At 36.0% G+C, this 17,435-nt stretch overlaps 2 protein-coding genes and 2 long non-coding RNA genes across 5 annotated transcripts in view; all 4 read right to left on the reverse strand.

Moving 5' to 3' along the window:
* Positions 1–862: 862 nt before the first annotated feature.
* LOC149658794 (uncharacterized) lies at positions 863–1,628 on the reverse strand (the record flags this gene model as incomplete). Its single annotated transcript, XM_089844134.1, has 1 exon — positions 863–1,628. A coding segment is annotated over one exon (357 nt), but the record flags the coding sequence as incomplete, so codon positions are not given.
* LOC149658795 (uncharacterized) overlaps positions 1,626–17,435 on the reverse strand; it is a 31,775-nt gene continuing 15,965 nt past the window's right edge. The window contains exon 10 of the mRNA XM_089844406.1: positions 1,626–3,385. Coding sequence (XP_089700532.1) covers positions 2,253–3,385 — 1,133 coding nt within the window. The 3' untranslated portion in view covers positions 1,626–2,252. The remainder of the gene's footprint in view (positions 3,386–17,435) is intronic.
* On the reverse strand, positions 4,414–7,555 carry LOC149658796 (uncharacterized). The gene is made up of 2 exons (XR_016369933.1): positions 6,543–7,555; positions 4,414–6,467 (listed from the first exon to the last, which is right to left on the reverse strand). It is a non-coding gene; the product is annotated as an uncharacterized LOC149658796 (long non-coding RNA).
* LOC149658797 (uncharacterized) lies at positions 12,562–17,419 on the reverse strand. 2 transcript variants are annotated; one of them, XR_016369943.1, is made up of 3 exons: positions 15,585–16,158; positions 14,708–15,467; positions 12,562–13,525 (listed from the first exon to the last, which is right to left on the reverse strand). It is a non-coding gene; the product is annotated as an uncharacterized LOC149658797 (long non-coding RNA). The 2 variants fall into 2 exon arrangements; XR_016369942.1 differs by having other exon boundaries at positions 14,708–17,419.

A 17,435-nucleotide genomic window follows, 5' to 3' on the forward strand; every position in this document is an offset into this window, starting at 1 on the left:
TTAACTGTTTAATTATCTAAATTGCTTAATTTAAAATTAACTTCTTCAACAACCAGTGACTCCGCGGGGCCCGTCGTCTGCTGAAGTTTGAGGAGAATAGTAATTGTGTTGCAGCTTGACTCTGCTGAGGTGTAAAAGATGGGTTTTTAATTTTTTCTATCTCGAAAATCACAAAAAATAATAGAAACAATAGTCTAAGAACACAGATCTTCCCATTTCAAAGGCTAATAACTAGACACTCAAGATATACAAAAAATACGACCCGCCACATTTTAACATAATAAAATTACGAGAGTAATTTGAGTTTAAGTGAAACGTAATAGCATAAACTTGCTAATTACTAAAGTTCCTAAACCGCTTATCGTTAGACGATCGAACCGGCGTCTTTCTTTCGAGAACTAAAAAGTAGAATAGATATTTCTGAACCTAATGCAGACGACGCAAATGAGACTCGCGCGAGAAAACCTTTGGGGATTGCCTCTTATAAATCGCGGGCGCTCATTGGCCGGTAGGTCGCTTTACCAAAATTTAAATGCATGTTTTGGATACAAAACTTCAATTACTGTTTAATACTATAAATAGCGCTTCAAAAAATCCGAAAAAATTCAAGGCGGCATATTTTAACATAAGGAATCAGAATAAAAATACTTAATTTTTGCCAATAGTATCCCTTTAAACTTCCGTAGGTGCATGATAACACCTACAAAGTAGTGAAAAAACACAAGCAACGGTAAAGTTAAGCTTAGCAATAATTTTGCAATCTCCTGTTTCTGCTGAGACCGACTAGCACAAAAAGTTATTACATCGATGTAGTTTTTAAAGAAGCAAATTAAGATTCAAAGCAAAAACATATTAATCAATAATTGTGGTAAAAATATCATTCTTTAATAGCGAAGATATCATTACTGATATTCCATTTTTAATATAAAATATTGTTAATGAATAAATTCATGGTTATATTCAATATTGTACGTGAAGGTTTTAAAAATAACTAACACAAACATAGTATCATTACCAGTTTCCCGTTAATCGTTACGCTAGCTACATTCCACAATTTTGTAATACCATATAGCCCGTCGGTTACTATTCCGTAACGATAGGTTTTTACAATTTTTCAACGAACGAAAACTTTTTTGGTGAGTATCTACTACAGTGGTAAAGAACAGTAATGTGTGAAGCGAAAATGAAAACGCGTTGCGCAATTAACACATTTTGAAATGGTTCTTTAAAAGTTCTAAATTACTGATTATGCTTAAATACAATCCACTTAATTAGTCCATGTGATTATAACGCTGATGTCTGATCAAATTACTCTTCATTGTGCTGGTATAGTCACACTGATAACATTTGAAAGGTTTTTCACCACTGTGAATGCGTTTATGTACTATCAAATGACACAACCGCCTACTTGCATAATCACAATGATCAAATTTGAAGGGTTTTTCACCGCTATGAATGCGTTCATGTTTGATCAAATTATTCTTCGGCGTACAGGCATAATCACACTGATCACATTTGAAGGGTTTTTCACCACTGTGAATGCGTTGATGATTGATCAAATTTTTCTTCTGCACACTGATCACAGTTGAAGAGTTTTTCACCACTGTGGATCTAAGGTTTCCCACAGTTCAGTTTGATGGCTTCAGTTCAGTTTCAGTTTGCACATCTCCAAACTGATCAGTTTTCAGTTCGGTTCGGTTTATTTCTTAAACTGAACTGAAGAGATAGTTAAGTACTCTTTCGATCTATCGCGAGAAACGATATCAATACGTTCCCGCAAACATAAGTATAACAATAGAAAACTGGCATCGTTTAGTATTGCATGCTGTATGATTATTACAGGCCCCTGATTAGCTGGGACCCTCTGCAGAGAGACACATGCTAAAAGAATACCAATAATTAGTAGGGTATCATAATTAGTTAATTAGTCAAAGTTAAATTTTTCAATGTTAATATTTAGTAGTTAGTAGTTAGTGAAATAAACATTACTCTTAAGGTATGGCACTTCACGATTCCTAAATACTTAGTAGTAGTAGAAAATGTTAGCGGTTAACAGTTACAATCTGGGTATTTTGGGTCTCTGACACCGTATTTTTCTTCTTGATAAACTCTGAAGGGGTTTTCGGTTCAGTTCAGTTATAACTGTAAACTGAACTGATCAGTTCGGTTTCCTGGCTGAACCGAACTGATAATTTCAGTTCAGTTTCAGTTCTTGAAAATCTTAACTGAAAAGTCTCAGTTCAGTATCAGTTTTAGTCCAAAACCGATTTGAACCGAACTGTGGGTAACCTTATGTGGATCCGTTGATGTCTGAACAAATCATCATTCCGTGTGAAAAAGTAATCACACTGATCACATTTGAAGCGTTTTTCAAAACTGTGAATGCGTTGATGAGTGATCAATTTATTCTTCTTCGTGCACGCATATTCACACTGATCACATTTGAAGGGTTTTTCAAAACTGTGAATGCGTTGATGAGTGATCAATTTATTCTTCTGCGTGCACGCATATTCACACTGATCACATTTGAAGGGTTTTTCAACACTGTGAATGCGTTGATGAGCGATCAAATGGTTCTTCCTCGCACTTGCATAGTCACACTGATCACATTTGAAGGGTTTTTCACCACTGTGAATGCGTTGATGTATGAACAAACTATTCTTCTGCGTGTACGCATTGTCACACTGATCACATTTGAAGGGTTTTTCACCACTGTGAATGCGTTGATGCCTGAGAAAAACATCTTTCCGTGTGAAAGAGTAATCACACTGATTGCATTTGAAAGGTTTTTCACCACTGTGACTGCGTTCATGTTTGATCAAAACATTCTTCCGCGTACTTGCATAGTCACACTGATCACATTTGAAGGGTTTTTCACGGCTATGAATGCGTTCATGTTTGATCAAATTATTCTTCCACGTACTTGCATAGTCACACTGATCACATTTGAAGCGTTTTTCACCACTGTGAATGCGTTGATGGGCGATCAATTTATTCTTCCACGTACTTGCATAGTCACACTGATCACATTTGAAGCGTTTTTCACCACTGTGAATGCGTTTGTGTATGATCAAAACATTCTTCCGCGTACTTGCATATTCACATTGATCACACTTGTAGGGTTTTTCACCACTGTGAATGCGTTTGTGTATGTTCAAAACATTCTTCCGCGTACTTGCATAGTCACACTGATCACATTTGAAGGGTTTTTCACCACTGTGAATGCGTTTGTGTATGTTCAAATCATTCTTCCTCGCACTTGCATAATCACACTGATCACATTTGAAGCGTTTTTCTTTGGTATCCTTTCGAATGTCAAGTTCAAGATCCCTTTCATATTCAGGTGAATATTTGTATCGAGTTGAACATTTTTTCTTGGATTTTCCTACAGAAAAGAAATAAATTAAAACCTCAAATGATATCATACAACACGCTTCAAAAACATTGTTTGTTCAAAAGCAATTGATAAAATAGGTTATGCTTAGGCTTAAAAAGACACAAAGACAAAGAAATAAGGTCGTGAACAAAAATAATCCATGTTCGAGTCGAAACAGCGGTTTCCAAAACCTAATATACGCGTTGGGAACGTGGAAGATTTTTGAGTTCCTGGTGTTACTGATATCGGTATACGGACTAAATACCCCCAAGACAAAAGACCCCCGGTCATAATCCCCCATTTTTAAAAACGTACAAAATCCCCCGGTCATTTTCCCCCCATCCTAGTTAAAAGTACAAAATCCCCCCACTCTGTAGACAAAATCCCCCCACTCTGTAGACAAAATCCCCCACTCTCTAGTCAAAATCCCCCACTCTCTAGTCAAAATCCCCCCACCCTCTAGACAAATCCCCCACGCTTTAGACAAAATTCCCTTGTCATAATCCCCCGGAAATAAAAAATACAATATCAATATTAACTAAAACACTGGAAGCCTCAGCGATCTGGTGGCGTAGTGGATAAGGCGTTGAACAACGGAGAGAAGAATGGTGGGTTCGAATCCCTGAAGGTACGAGAGTATTATCAAAATATAATTTGAATTATTTCGTTCAGTTTCATTCATTTCTAGGGTAGAAATAGGTTTACGTATTAGTAATTAGCGTTAATAATGGAGAAAAATTGGAAATACGAAACAATTTTTGTTTCGAATTGTTAACTGGTTGTGTCACTGGCATTCAATATTGACATTCAGTTTGACAATCTTTTGATTTTATTCGGGTTCAATTTGGTTTGGTTGGGTTAGGTTAGGTTAGGTTCGGTTAGGTTGGGTTGGGTTTGGTTGGGTTAGGTTAGGTTTTGTTGGGTTGGGTTAGGTTAGGTTTGGTTAGGTTAGGTTTGGTTAGGTTGGGTTAGGTTAGGTTAGCTTAGGTTAGGTTAGGTTAGCTTAGGTTAGCTTAGGTTAGGTTAGCTTAGGTTAGCTTAGGTTAGGTTAGGTTAGGTTAGCTTAGGTTAGGTTGGATTCGGTTAGTAATATTTTAGAAATATTGTAACAATGGTACGCCTTTTCCAAAATATTGTTTTTACATTCAATATTGACATTCAGTTTGACAATCTTTTGATTTTATTCGGGTTCAGTTGGGTTAGGTTAGGTTAGGTTCGGTTCGGTTAGGTTAGGTTAGTAATATTTTGGAAATATTGTAACAATGGTACGCCTTTTGAAAAATAATATTTTTTACATTTATTTTCTTCCGAAATAAAATTACTTTTCAAAATTTTGAAATCTTCATATAAATTGAAATCATTCTCTAGGGTATTTTGTCGTAAACACAGTTTGGGTGGAATTCGTCCTGGGGCTGGGGGGAATTTGTCCTAGGGCTGGGGGTATTTTGTCTTCGACATCCATTCGGGGGAAAATTGTCCGGGGGATTTTGTCTCCTACCTGAGGGGATTATGTCCTTTTCCTCTCTAATGGGGGGATTATGTCCAGGGGGGATTATGTCCTACATTCACTGATATCAACCCTGCAGCTTGGTCGAATTCGGGAATTAAATATTTGTGACTGTGTATGTCATAAAGAACAAACAAACAACTTTCTCCAATATATATGTATATATGATTCAAATATCAAACTTCATCCCACATTAGAAATTTGCGTAAAACTGAATACAAGCTTTCCCATAATAAACGTATAATAAAATACACGTGACAATATAAACAGCAATATTCTGCCATTAAACCTCCGTAGGTGCATGATAACACCTACGAAGTAGTGAAAAAACACAAGCATGAATTCAACGGTAAAGTTAAGCTTAGCGATAATTTTGCAGTCTCCTGTTTCTGCTGAAACCAACTAGCACAAGAAGTGATGACAACGATTAAGTTATAGAAGAAGCAAATTAAGATTCAAAGTCAATACATATTAATCAATTATTGTGGTAAAAATACAATTCAAATTGAATTTTTAGTTAACAGTGTTTACTCTACCAATCTAATTTCCGGTTGCGGACGATGTGAAAAGATGACAACTACCTCGGGGTGAATTTGAACCACCGACCTCTGGGTTACCGTCCCACGCTCTAACCAACTGAGGTACCGAGGTCTACGACCTCATAGTAATTCAATTAGGCGTTGTTCTCTAATAGCGAAGATATCATTACTGATATACCATTTGTTATATCAAATATTGTTAATTATAGTTAAATAAAGGGTTATATTCAATACTATATATATTGTGATTCTTGCGTTGATGTCTGATCAAAATATTCTTTAGCGGGCTGACATAATCACACTGATCACATTTGAATGGTCTTTCGCCACTGTGAATGCCTTGCTGTGCGATTAAAGTACTCTTACGGGTACTAACATAGTCACACTAATCACACTTTGAATGTATTATCAAAGAAAACGAGTTTAGAAACAGATCCATGTGCGAGTCGAAACAGCGGTCTCGAAAGACTTGATCTTGCCTAACCTAATTTATGCTTTCAGATTGTGGAAACTTTTAAAACGTAATAAAAATATGTATACTTATAAAACACATCCAATATTATTTGTATGAATGATATCCCACGTGAACCTAGGAGGTGCACAAATCTGACTGTTGAATATATTTGCAGTGATGTCACCGGGTTCGATCAGGGAGGGGGAATGGAAGCTTTCCCCCTGATTCGATTATTTAAACCTGTAGAACCGTCAGAGTTACAATTTAGAGACAACGTACAGTCTGCTTTATGCCTTTAAATGTTTAGCTCGTGTGCATTTTACTTTCAATCCAGCCCGAACCGTTAAATCTATGCAGAGACAATTGTAATTAAACATTAATGTGCACATTACATTATCTAAAGAAACTTTGTTAAACCGCCCGATGTGTACCTATGGAGGACTTATCGCCGCTATGAATGTGTTTATGTGCAATCAAACTACTCTTCTGAGTGCACCCAAAGTCACATTGATCACATTTGAAGGGTTTTTCGCCACCGTGAATGCGTTGATGACAGATCAAATGCTTCTTCATTGTGCAGGTATAATCACACTGATCACATTTGAAAGGTTTTTCAGCACTGTCAATACGATTGTGAATGCGTTTGTGTATGATCAAATTACTCACACGATTACTACCATCCATGGTTTTAAACCATACGGATGTAGTTCACTAGGCAGATTGGTCTTATAATTAGCAGAATAGATGAAAAACCACTTGATTTTCCTTTTCACACTCCCATTGATGATGGCATAGCTATTTGAGATTCCATAGTTTCAGTGCATTAATAACGCGGAAAGCCGGCGAATTCGCGACAACCGATTTATTCTGATCAACACTATATAGTTCCACGCAGTGTGGATAGGTGGCGTCTACGTAGTTTTCGCTAGCGAATAGGTTCATGTCTGATGTGTTTGTGTATGATCAAAACATTCTTCTGCCTACTTGCAAAGTCACACTGATGACATTTGAACGGTTTTTCACCGCTATGAATGCGTTGAGGTGTGATCAATTTACTCTTCTGCGTGCACGCATATTCACACTGATCACAGTTGAAGAGTTTTTCTTCGTTACCCTTTCATACGCGACGTTGTAGGCCTTTTTTATATTCAGTTTAATATTTGTGCCCCGCTGTACGTTTCTTCTTCAATTTTCCCATAGCAAACATAGAAACCACAAACATCATTTACAATTTATCATCAAAAATGAAATAATATTCAATTGAACTTCATGAAAAAAGGTAATGCGTACGAAAACGCGGTGTTATAGAAAAAAGGCGTGTTGAAACAGTGTTGTTCAAAGGCGTTTGTTGATGAATAAACGCGCCAGAAGTGGATCATATTACAGCTCCCTAGAAGTGCTGGACGATATAACATCGCTGTGCATCAGAATTGTCTCCTAGCACTGAAGAGGAAAGGGTATATGCGAAACGCAGCGGTGAATTTGTGAACTAAACCAGAGGAATGATTTTGCCGCGAAATAAATTTTTAAAAAGTGGGGCAAGCAAACGGAAGTAAGTGGTAGCCAATGAGGAAAGGTTTGAGAGAGAAGCCCGCGAAAGGAAACAAGTTGTTCCATACAAAGTGTTGGGTTGTGAATATAATAGTAGAAGTCCACTTTATTTTTCCGATTTTAAAAAATAATTGGCGGACTATAGGTATTTCGCGCGATTTTTAAACGGTTTTGTTGAAAAGGAAATTAATACGAGTTCAAATGTTCAAAATAGCCTTCATCATATTAGAACATTTATAATGCATCCCTAATACAGCACTGAGCTTCCACTGATTTTAAGGTTTTTAGCGGGGATAGTTAAACCAATTTATTACTAATTATAGGTATTAGGTAATGTGCGTCGACATGGAAATTTGTTTTCCTTTTTTTAAGTACGACAATTTTTTACAATTTTTTACAATACTTTAACGTTTTCCGTTTGCGAAAGATGCTGGTCAATATTTTTCAGTTTTACAAAACGTTTTAGTCGCGTACGGTTAAGTGCTTTTAATATCTTTCATTTGGGCATGCGACGATTGTAATTAGCTACATTGATCCTAGGCGTTTTTCCCAAATAGCAAAGAAACATAAGTCAATCTAAATCAAAATTATTACGCAATAACAAGCTTCACACTAATCACGACACTGACGGCGGTCTGACAGCAATGACCATCAACCGGAACTTTCGAAGGTTAAGGTAACTCCAGATCCAGGTTAATGGGCAAACTATGCCTTTAAAACTGAGCTAGATGGCGGGCTTGGATGTCTTGGAAGAAAACGCTGTTTACAAAAGCATAACCTACGTCCAGTACTTATGGGGAGCTGTAACATGATCCACTTATGACGCGCATATCAACAAAAAGGGGAGGAAGATTAACTTAACTGGCGAGAAGAAACCTTGGCTCGAAACCTGAAAGGTTGTACTTTTAACTTTCAGCTGATTTTGATTTTTGAGGGAATCAATGCTAGGTGACGCTGCATCAAGACAAGTTACCATTTCATTAATTTCGTTCTGTCAAAGTATTTTTGCTCGAAATAAGCACCAGCTATGATAAGAAATGAGTGAAGACCCTTGGGAAAACGGGGTATTTTAACGGTTTGTTTCGTTATTCAAAAGGATGAAAGGCCGTTTAGTGCTACAGTTCAAAGTATGAAGAATCTTAAAAATAACATAAAAAGTGTGAACGTTTTGTCCAACACATGTTACAACCACAACGACTGAAAGTGAGCATCGATTAGCGGCTTTTGGCCCAAGATTAGTTTTCATCTAAGTTTAAAGCGGAATTAGGTCCAAAAACTGAACACACTGATTTTCCGGCAGGGAGTCCGTGCCTCCCACATTCCAGATTTTTGGAAGGAAAAAAATATATTCGGATTTTATTACGCAAAACAATGTCAATCTAAGAGCAGTTGAATCATGTTCATTTCTGACCAAAGAACCGTTCTCAGAGCTAGTCTAGTCACAATGATCACGTTTGAAGCGTTTTTCTTCAGTACCATCGTTGCCTACGGAACAAGAATTAAGGCCAGTTCAAGCTTGGCTGAAGGTGGGGCTTCTTTTCTCGCGTGACGGCGCTCTTTGCTATCCTTCTTTAAAGGGGTCGTTCATAAAATTAAATTTGCTTTGGTTCATTGAGGTTTTAAGAATTTTATTATTGTTCTTAGATTTTATCTTGCAGAACTATATTGCAGACATGTAGATGTATTCTGATTTAAATAACACGAAATTTAAATATAATAATTTTACTAGTGAATCGACAATCGTACACAGCGCGAGAACAAAAGCCGAATAGCTTTCTAGGAAACGAACGCCAACCGAAATTTCTTTTTGAAAGACCCCCCCACCTTTTTTAAAACGGTTTTACCAGAGAGGTTTTACATTCTATTCGTCTCTTTATAGTTAACACAGATATGTTGGGGAAAGCAGTCATAACGGGTGAGACGAGGATAGGAAAGAAATCCACCCCTTCAGCTTCGGGCGTGTTGCTTCAAGTCAGTCTGCCTGTAGCGCGTCAGGCTCGGCGGGAAAATAACTCAAATCGTAGCGTCGCGTCACCGAAGGGATAGCAAAGAGTGCACCTAGCGGATATTAAAGGCGAACTAAAATGTCAGAAATACAGTCTGAAAACCCTACGGAGAACTGGCCTTAATTCTTATTCCGTAGGCAACGGTACCATTCGTAATGTCACGTTCAAGATGACTTTTATATTCAGGAGAATATTTTCAAAGAGTTGAACGCTGCTGCTCGGATTTTCCTTCAGAAAGCAAACAAACTGAACCTTCTCACAATTTGAATCAAACACATTGTACTGTTCAATAGCACTTGATAAAACCGGTCATGCCGAGTACTAAAATGACGCAAAGTTAAAGAAAACAAGTTCGGAAAACAAAATTAATACCGCTTCGAATGGAAATGACTGTCTCCGAAGATTTTACCCATCAGAAAGTGGAAACTAATGGTTGTTAATTATTAAGAAAATATTTAAGGTTTTAGTCTATTGCAATATAAATATGCTTTTGGAAGGGAAAATAATATGACTGCCGTTATTGAAAGGCGTCATTCTGTCCTCTCTTCTTTTTTGTTTCTAGGTGACGGAGTTAAAATGCAAGTAACTGCAATTCGTTAACACGTAACTCCAAATTAACTCACGACTGTGTGGGATACATTTGGCCCTGGCGTTACCCTTAAGACCTGAATATGATGTTATGTAAAGTGCAAAATTTTGAAAGAGCCGGATATCATCATAATTTAAGGATATGATGGCCACGTCTGTCACACAGCGTAAGCGGTGTGTGTGACAAAATCGTGATTTATTTATTGCAACGATTAAGTCAGAAGAAAACGTCTTAGATAGTTTGCAACGACAATAACATTATTTTGCCGAAAGGCTCTACCCAAATCTCAAGGATGTTTACCTTAACACCATTTTCTCTTTAAAACCCTTGTTTCCCATACATTAAGTAATTTTCGATATATTACAAATTGTATCCTTTACATTTTCAATAATAAATCGTTTCATATTTCATTATCAGTAAGACCAAAAGGCGGTAAGGCTTCACACGCAAAGTACGCATCTTGGGCCTAGGCTAGCTACACGATATATTATAAAAAACGTCTTGGTTTGGACCAAGGCCGAAAAAACAAACGATATGTGTGAGGTTTATCAATTGGCTGAAGTTTCAGATATTGCAATTTTTTTAGTTATTTTTATCCATTTAATCCTTAATCAATATTAAATTCAATCAACTGATTTTACTGTTAATCGATCTATTCCCTCTAAATTAATTGAAAAAATTACATATCTACGCTTTTTCAAGAACAATTACATTTTCCGAAAACATTTTATCATGAAATTAATTATTTTGAAGGGAGTACGTGTTGAGGGATTTAATATTGAATATTTGAAATACTGTGTCTAAAAAGGCCAAGCGAACTTTGACATAATTCGAAAGGAAGATGTAAATATTTAATAGTGGATGCCAAACCAGGGTGTTGCACGAATTCATACATTTAATTTCGTATATCGAAATGCTACATTTCTAATGTCGCGACTGTGAAAGAAAGGTTGCACTGCAATTTTCATCTTCGTACTTTATACTTTCTTGGGGGTTAAGTTAAGTGTGACCTTCTTCGTTTAACTGGTAATGAATGGAAATGAATACAAAAGCCATTGGTACTGAAACGTATTTCTTTTTATGTAATCTTTACCTATACCTTTGGTTATATTTATACCGATATCATATTTTTCCAGTGCTACAGATAGCTACTTACTAACAAAAACCACACAGGATAAACGATGTTGCTTTGTCTTAAGTATACGGCATTCGTTAATTAACTAGTCTGAACAAAATAAATTTAAATTATCATATTTTTTTTAACATCAATCTTCTTAGCAACTTACCGATTTAAAGGAATAGCGACGTAATTTAAAAATTATCTCAAATCTAAAGAAAACCTTACTTTTTTGAGAGTATAAACTCTTCTGATTCCAAATATATGCTTGATTAATATTTAAATATGAAGGAAAACACAGAAAAAACACTTTGAAAACTTGAAATTTGGGGGGCAAAAGCAAATTTGCGGAGAAGATTTTTGGCGGGGTTTCTCCTTGCTACGTCACTCACGGCATCTCGCGGAAAAGCCAAGCGCGCGCGCCCGAGACTCCCGAGTATACCAATGCCGCGCGAATCTGAATAAAATAGGCTTAACGCGGCGCTGAGACACTTATAGGCGTCACGTGAGCGACATCAAGAGTGAAAGTTTCTCCTTACTACGTCATCAAGCGAAACAAAATTTTAACTAGGCCTTTTCCAAACACTAAACTTTGATTGCAATTTTACTAATTTCTACGAAACCAAATACAAAAGTAAACATATCATAATAAACTAGATTTTTCAAGGATTTTTTTAGCATTATAAGTTTGTGGGTGACGAAAATTATGTCGCTAACACTTTAAGTTTTTTTTTTTTTTGATGCAAACTTGAAAATTTGTCAAGCCAGCAACAATTAAAACTATGTCCGTCAAGTGCTTACACGAAATCCCTTCAAAATAATTAATTTCATGATAAAATGTTTTCGGAAAATGTAATTGTTCTTGAAAAAGCGTAGATATGTAATTTTTTCAATTAATTTAGAGGGAATAGATCGATTAACAGTAAAATCAGTTGATTGAATTTAATATTGATTAAGGATTAAATGGATAAAAATAACTAAAAAAATTGCAATATCTGAAACTTCAGCCAATTGATAAACCTCACACATATCGTTTGTTTTTTCGGCCTTGGTCCAAACCAAGACGTTTTTTATAATATCTGTTACTTCAGTCTTAATGTAATTAAATTTTGAATAATTATGTTTGCTTTACCGTCATACATTTGGGGTTGATCTATTTCTAATTGCTTAAAGAAGTCCTTCAGTATCGTTAATTACATTTAACTTATATCCAATAACATTGATTTCGATAAGCATATAATGTTGCACTTTATTTATGAAAGAAGCTTAAAAACGACGGTATTTGAAATATGGAAGAAAAATATTTGTTTCGTACACTGTATACGTATACAGTGGTGTCGAGATCAGACCAACAGCTTCCTTTATGTACAACCCCCAATACTGCCAACGGGTGATGTCATACTAAATTATACAGGGTGTAAATAAATGTTTAGAATTCATGTTTTATTGTATGCAAGTGACAACGAGTGACAAGGTACAAAAAGAATACTGGAGAATGCAACAAAATATTTTGAAGCACTGTCCTACGATTAGTCTTAGAACGTGGGCCTCAAATTGCAACCTCTTAACTGTTTGGTAAACACCTCAACGTAAATATATTCGACGTTTCTACCATTGTGGTTTAGGCAATCTTCCAGACGACTGTCCATGTCTTGCAATACATTTGCAAGCAGTAAACTCATGACGCATGGTAAGACTAATGGTATTGCCGTCTTGGGAAATCCTCGTCCGTTAAGGCTTGATGTAGGGGGTATGATAATGCCAGTAATGATGCCCTTGTAAACTGGCACAAACAGTAGAATGGCTTAGTGCAACTTCTTGTTCCACCGCTCTACTATTAGCATGAATTGGCTTCAAAACGTGCTACGATGTCAAAATCTATATCCTCATTACAGACTATACAGTCTCTTCTACGTTCATGATCTTGCACTACCGAAATCACGAAGGTGCTCGCCAATGTCGGAAAAGGTGCTTCGCACCGGTTGTTGTCGGTGTCGAAACCGTTCGGCATAAAGCACTGCCTTTAGTTGAACGTTACTGCGACCTTCACCCAAAAAAACATCCTGTCCAATTTGTCCTGGTTAGAACAGGTTGGCATTTTGCTAGGAAACGAGACTAACTACTGTAATTCTACTACTTAGCTCCTACACTGAAGACCCTGTATATCAAAAGGGACCGGAAGTACCTCAAAGTTGAGTTTTCAAAGATTGCCAGATTGAGCAGGTCATGGGATTTAAAGTGATGAAGGTCGCTTTAACGTTCAACAAGTGACACCGCGGTATGTTTTTGGTGCTCCAATGTCCTCACCCGATAGGTCCAAACAATTACCATCCTGGTTTTTCGGCTCAGCGTTGCGGTATTGCCGGTTCCATTAGAAATACAAGGTCTGTAGGGTTACAATTGTAACAATACTCCTGTTAAAAAGGCACACAAACTGTACCCCCGCCCCCTCCCCCCAAAACACTTTTAAATTTCGCGCCTTTTCAATGGCTCTCTTTTCAATATGGGAAAAATGATTTTAAATTTTTTAAGTGTAAGAATTAAACAGGAAAATGGAGGCTGAGTGAAAGATAAGTGTAGTTTTAATTATAATTTGTTACTTTAATTATAAGGTATCCATGAATTTACCAAAAACATTCGTGTTTTGGGTTAATTTCACATTAATTATACTTAATTAAGTTTAATTTAACGGTTTATCTAGTGTGGATTTAGTTTATAATACAAGTTTCAATGAAATATTAACTTTAATTGCAATTACTCTAAAATAAGTATGCGCTTTTGATGTATTTTAATGATGAATTAAATTAATTCGAAAGCGAAATAGGAAACATCTGTGGCTGTGCGAAAAACTTGCGTTGTTTTAATCTTAATTTGAGCGCAGTTCGGGAGAGTGGATTAAGCTTAAAAGTATAATTTATTGGAATTTTTTACCCTAATTGGAATATTTTGTGCAGTTTAACATTTTTGCCACAGTCATTATTTTACCCTAAACTTTTGAATTTCGCGCCAATTAATGTACTTTAAACATAGTTGAAATTAACTGAAGTGTGAAATAGAAAACATTGGGATTTACCAACGGCTTGGGTAGTTTTAATCTTAATTAAACAGTTTATTTAAAAGTTATTTGAGCTTTTAATCCAAAAAATGAATATTTTTGGTTTAATTTCACGTTAATTATATTTAATTGATTTAAAATTAACGTAAGATTGTATTTCGGCAGTGTACATTTAGGTTATAAATGACTTTCAATATATACTTAACCTTAATTGCAATTTTTAGTGGGTTTTGACTCTTATTTTACCTTAAACTTTCAAATTTCGCGCCTATTAATGTACTTTAAAGATAATTTAAATTAACTAAGTATGAGATAGAAAACATGGGGCTATACTAACAGCTTGTGCAGTTTTAATCTTAATTAAGTATTTTATTTCAGAGTTACTCGAGTTCTCATCCAAATATGTATATTTCATGTTTAAATTAACGTTAATTATACATAATTAAGATGAAATTAATGAAGGATTGAGGTTTGGCAGTGTTGATTTAGCTTATAAAATGAGTTTCAAATCACCTTAATTGTAAAGTTTAGAAGAGTTTTTCATTCTTGCCAACACAATGTGTTAAACTTTTATCATACCACGTGCTAAATTTGCGGTAACATAAAAATCATCTATAACATATGTTAATGAATGATGTGATTCTATAGTTTAGCAACTTTGGCTTCAATAACAGTAATTAAATTAAATACCTAAACAATTCATAGCAATTTAGACAAATAAATGTGAACTGTGGAGATAGCCAACAACGTAACCCTCCGTTGCTGACGTGGTTACGTTGGAAAAATCTGCGCTGATGTAAACATGGAAATTATTTGACTAATTAAATTACATAACGACACTGTCCTCCTGGATTAATCAGCACCACTGTTACTTATATTTATGAATTAACAAAATCCACTGTTGGTAACAAATAGTTAAGCTGCGCTAACGTAAACATCACGACTCTGCAGTAGGGAAAACATATTAAACTTTTTGTCATCTTACGAGTAGTATTTTGAAGTTTTCGATCTTTTCACAGGGTGAAAAGCATTATCTTTATTTCAACACGTTAATAATTTGAATAGGTATGCCATTTATTGGAAGCGCACACGGTAAATACAGCATAAAAAGCCTAGTGTTAACCCGGTTAGGCTATGTTTCTAGCATAAAATTGAGCAGACTATACACAGGATTCCAAAACAAATGAGAGCTGGAAATCAGCCTTTTTAATAATCTTTAAAGAGTAACTAAAATAGGGTAATGGCAGCCCTCTGCCTTCGACTGTATTAAGCTCTATGGGGAAATAAGATGGGGTGCTATTAGTCTATACAACTTAAGCCTTGGCCGTAAAGAACGTTCAAAAACTTACTTTAAATGATATAAAAACCTCTGTTAACTGTAATTATTTACCTGAATTACTTTTCTAGACGAAAATTCGACCTGATAACGACGTATTTCTTATTAAGGGTGCTACAGTTAATTAGAAAATACATATAAAGGTGCTCAAGCTCGGTTGAAATACCAAAGTAATTTGTTAGCGTCCACTGCTAAGAAATTAGGAAAATCAGCAAGAAAGCCAACATTTGAAATATGTCAACGTAACTTGTTAGCACCCACAAACCTAGGCCCTTCTAGTTGTCAACGAGAACGAAATGTAGAATTAGGTTTAAGCGTGCTATAAGGTTAGGCTGACTTCTGGCCCAAAAGTAATTTTTTGACGTACTATCTTAATTAGTTAAATTACAAAAATTAGAATTCATTAATTAAAAATCGAAACACGTAAGTTTCCCATTTAATAAATGCTTGTTAATTTAGAAGTATTGCGAAAACTAACTTCGCTATACTTTTCCCGTATGACCTATGACCATTTCGTTAAAAAACCGAAAATTTTTTAATGCTTTTTCTATGGGACGCTAACCCTAAAAGGTGTGACTTTTTCTTTAACATTACGGAAGGGTGTCATGTCATATCTACAAGGGCCTACCGGCCCTGTAGAATTTGAAACGCCTCGTATAGAACCTAACACAATTATTCGGTGACGCGGTTCCTTCGGCACTACCTTAAGAACCGATTGACCACTTGAATAGACTCGAGTACTGCTATAAAGACGGAGTAGGGTCTCAAAATATTCTTTAGATGAAATTATTCACAATTTCAAAGACCATTGTGAGTAAAGTACTAAGGTCTTATCAATCTGAGCTAAATATGCATGGGCTCTTTAAGACACCAAAGACGGCCAGGTACCTGTATTTTTATGAATTCCACCTTTAAAAGGGAATTTTTTCTCGTCCGGTGGCCACGGAGCTCAGGCTCAACCGCTGAATTTAGGTAATCAAATATTAAGTTTAATATTATTCGCTGGAACAATTTCCCGTTTAAATTGAAAAAAAAAATCTTATAAAGCTAAAAACCTATTAATTTAAATGAGACAAGATTTTTGGAAACTTTAAAATGCTTAGGTTAGGTCATGAGTTAATAATATGTTAGCTCCCTATAAGTTACTCAGGCTCCATAGGCGTAATGTATCCAGCGATTTTTTCTCATTTCGCCCTCGCGGGAAAAAAATCCGAATGTTGCGCTCTCTCTAGTCGAAAAAAAAAAAATCCCGCTCGTATTGCTCCTCTACCTCGAGTCGTCCGGCTGCTTTTTCACCAATGCAGTGTTTTAGTCGTGAATGTTTATGTTTTAACAATTTAACATTAAATCGTGGCGTTTGTGTCATATCAGTACTGAGACAAAAAAATGCACGAACTCAATGCAATTTACCGATATTGATCAAGAATGCTAAAGATAAGTGTTGTTATTGTGACTAGAAACGAGAAAATCATACAACTGAGATAAATCCAATCCACTGATCTCTTAACTGTTTCCTTAACCGAGGCTACTGAGCTAAATATTCGGCTGCTTAAATAGCTCCGATATCATTGGCTAGCTTCCACTACACGCGCTTCCGGGGAGCGTCGCATATAATTGGGACGCCGGCGGCGCGGGAGAAAACGCTGGAGTATAAGAATGAATTGCCTGAGTAACTTATAGGGAGCTGACATATTATTAACTCATGGTTAGGTTGAAAAATCCCAGGGAAGACGGAAGAAATGAGGGTTAGAAAGGACCGGGTTAAAAACCTGTTAGGGGAACTACCACTAGAATATTTCGAAACATACTCTGTTTTTGGTGAGGTTTCTACTGTAAGTGGGTCAATTTTGACGATTTTCGAGTTTTATGTTCCTGTCCCGAAAACCATTGCTGACCCTAAGCGTA

This window comes from Phalangium opilio, unplaced genomic scaffold (genome assembly GCF_054372755.1).
Source record: "Phalangium opilio isolate 3A_F unplaced genomic scaffold, DU_Popi_V2 ptg000075l_1, whole genome shotgun sequence".
In the NCBI taxonomy this organism is placed as follows: Eukaryota; Metazoa; Arthropoda; class Arachnida; order Opiliones; family Phalangiidae; genus Phalangium; species Phalangium opilio.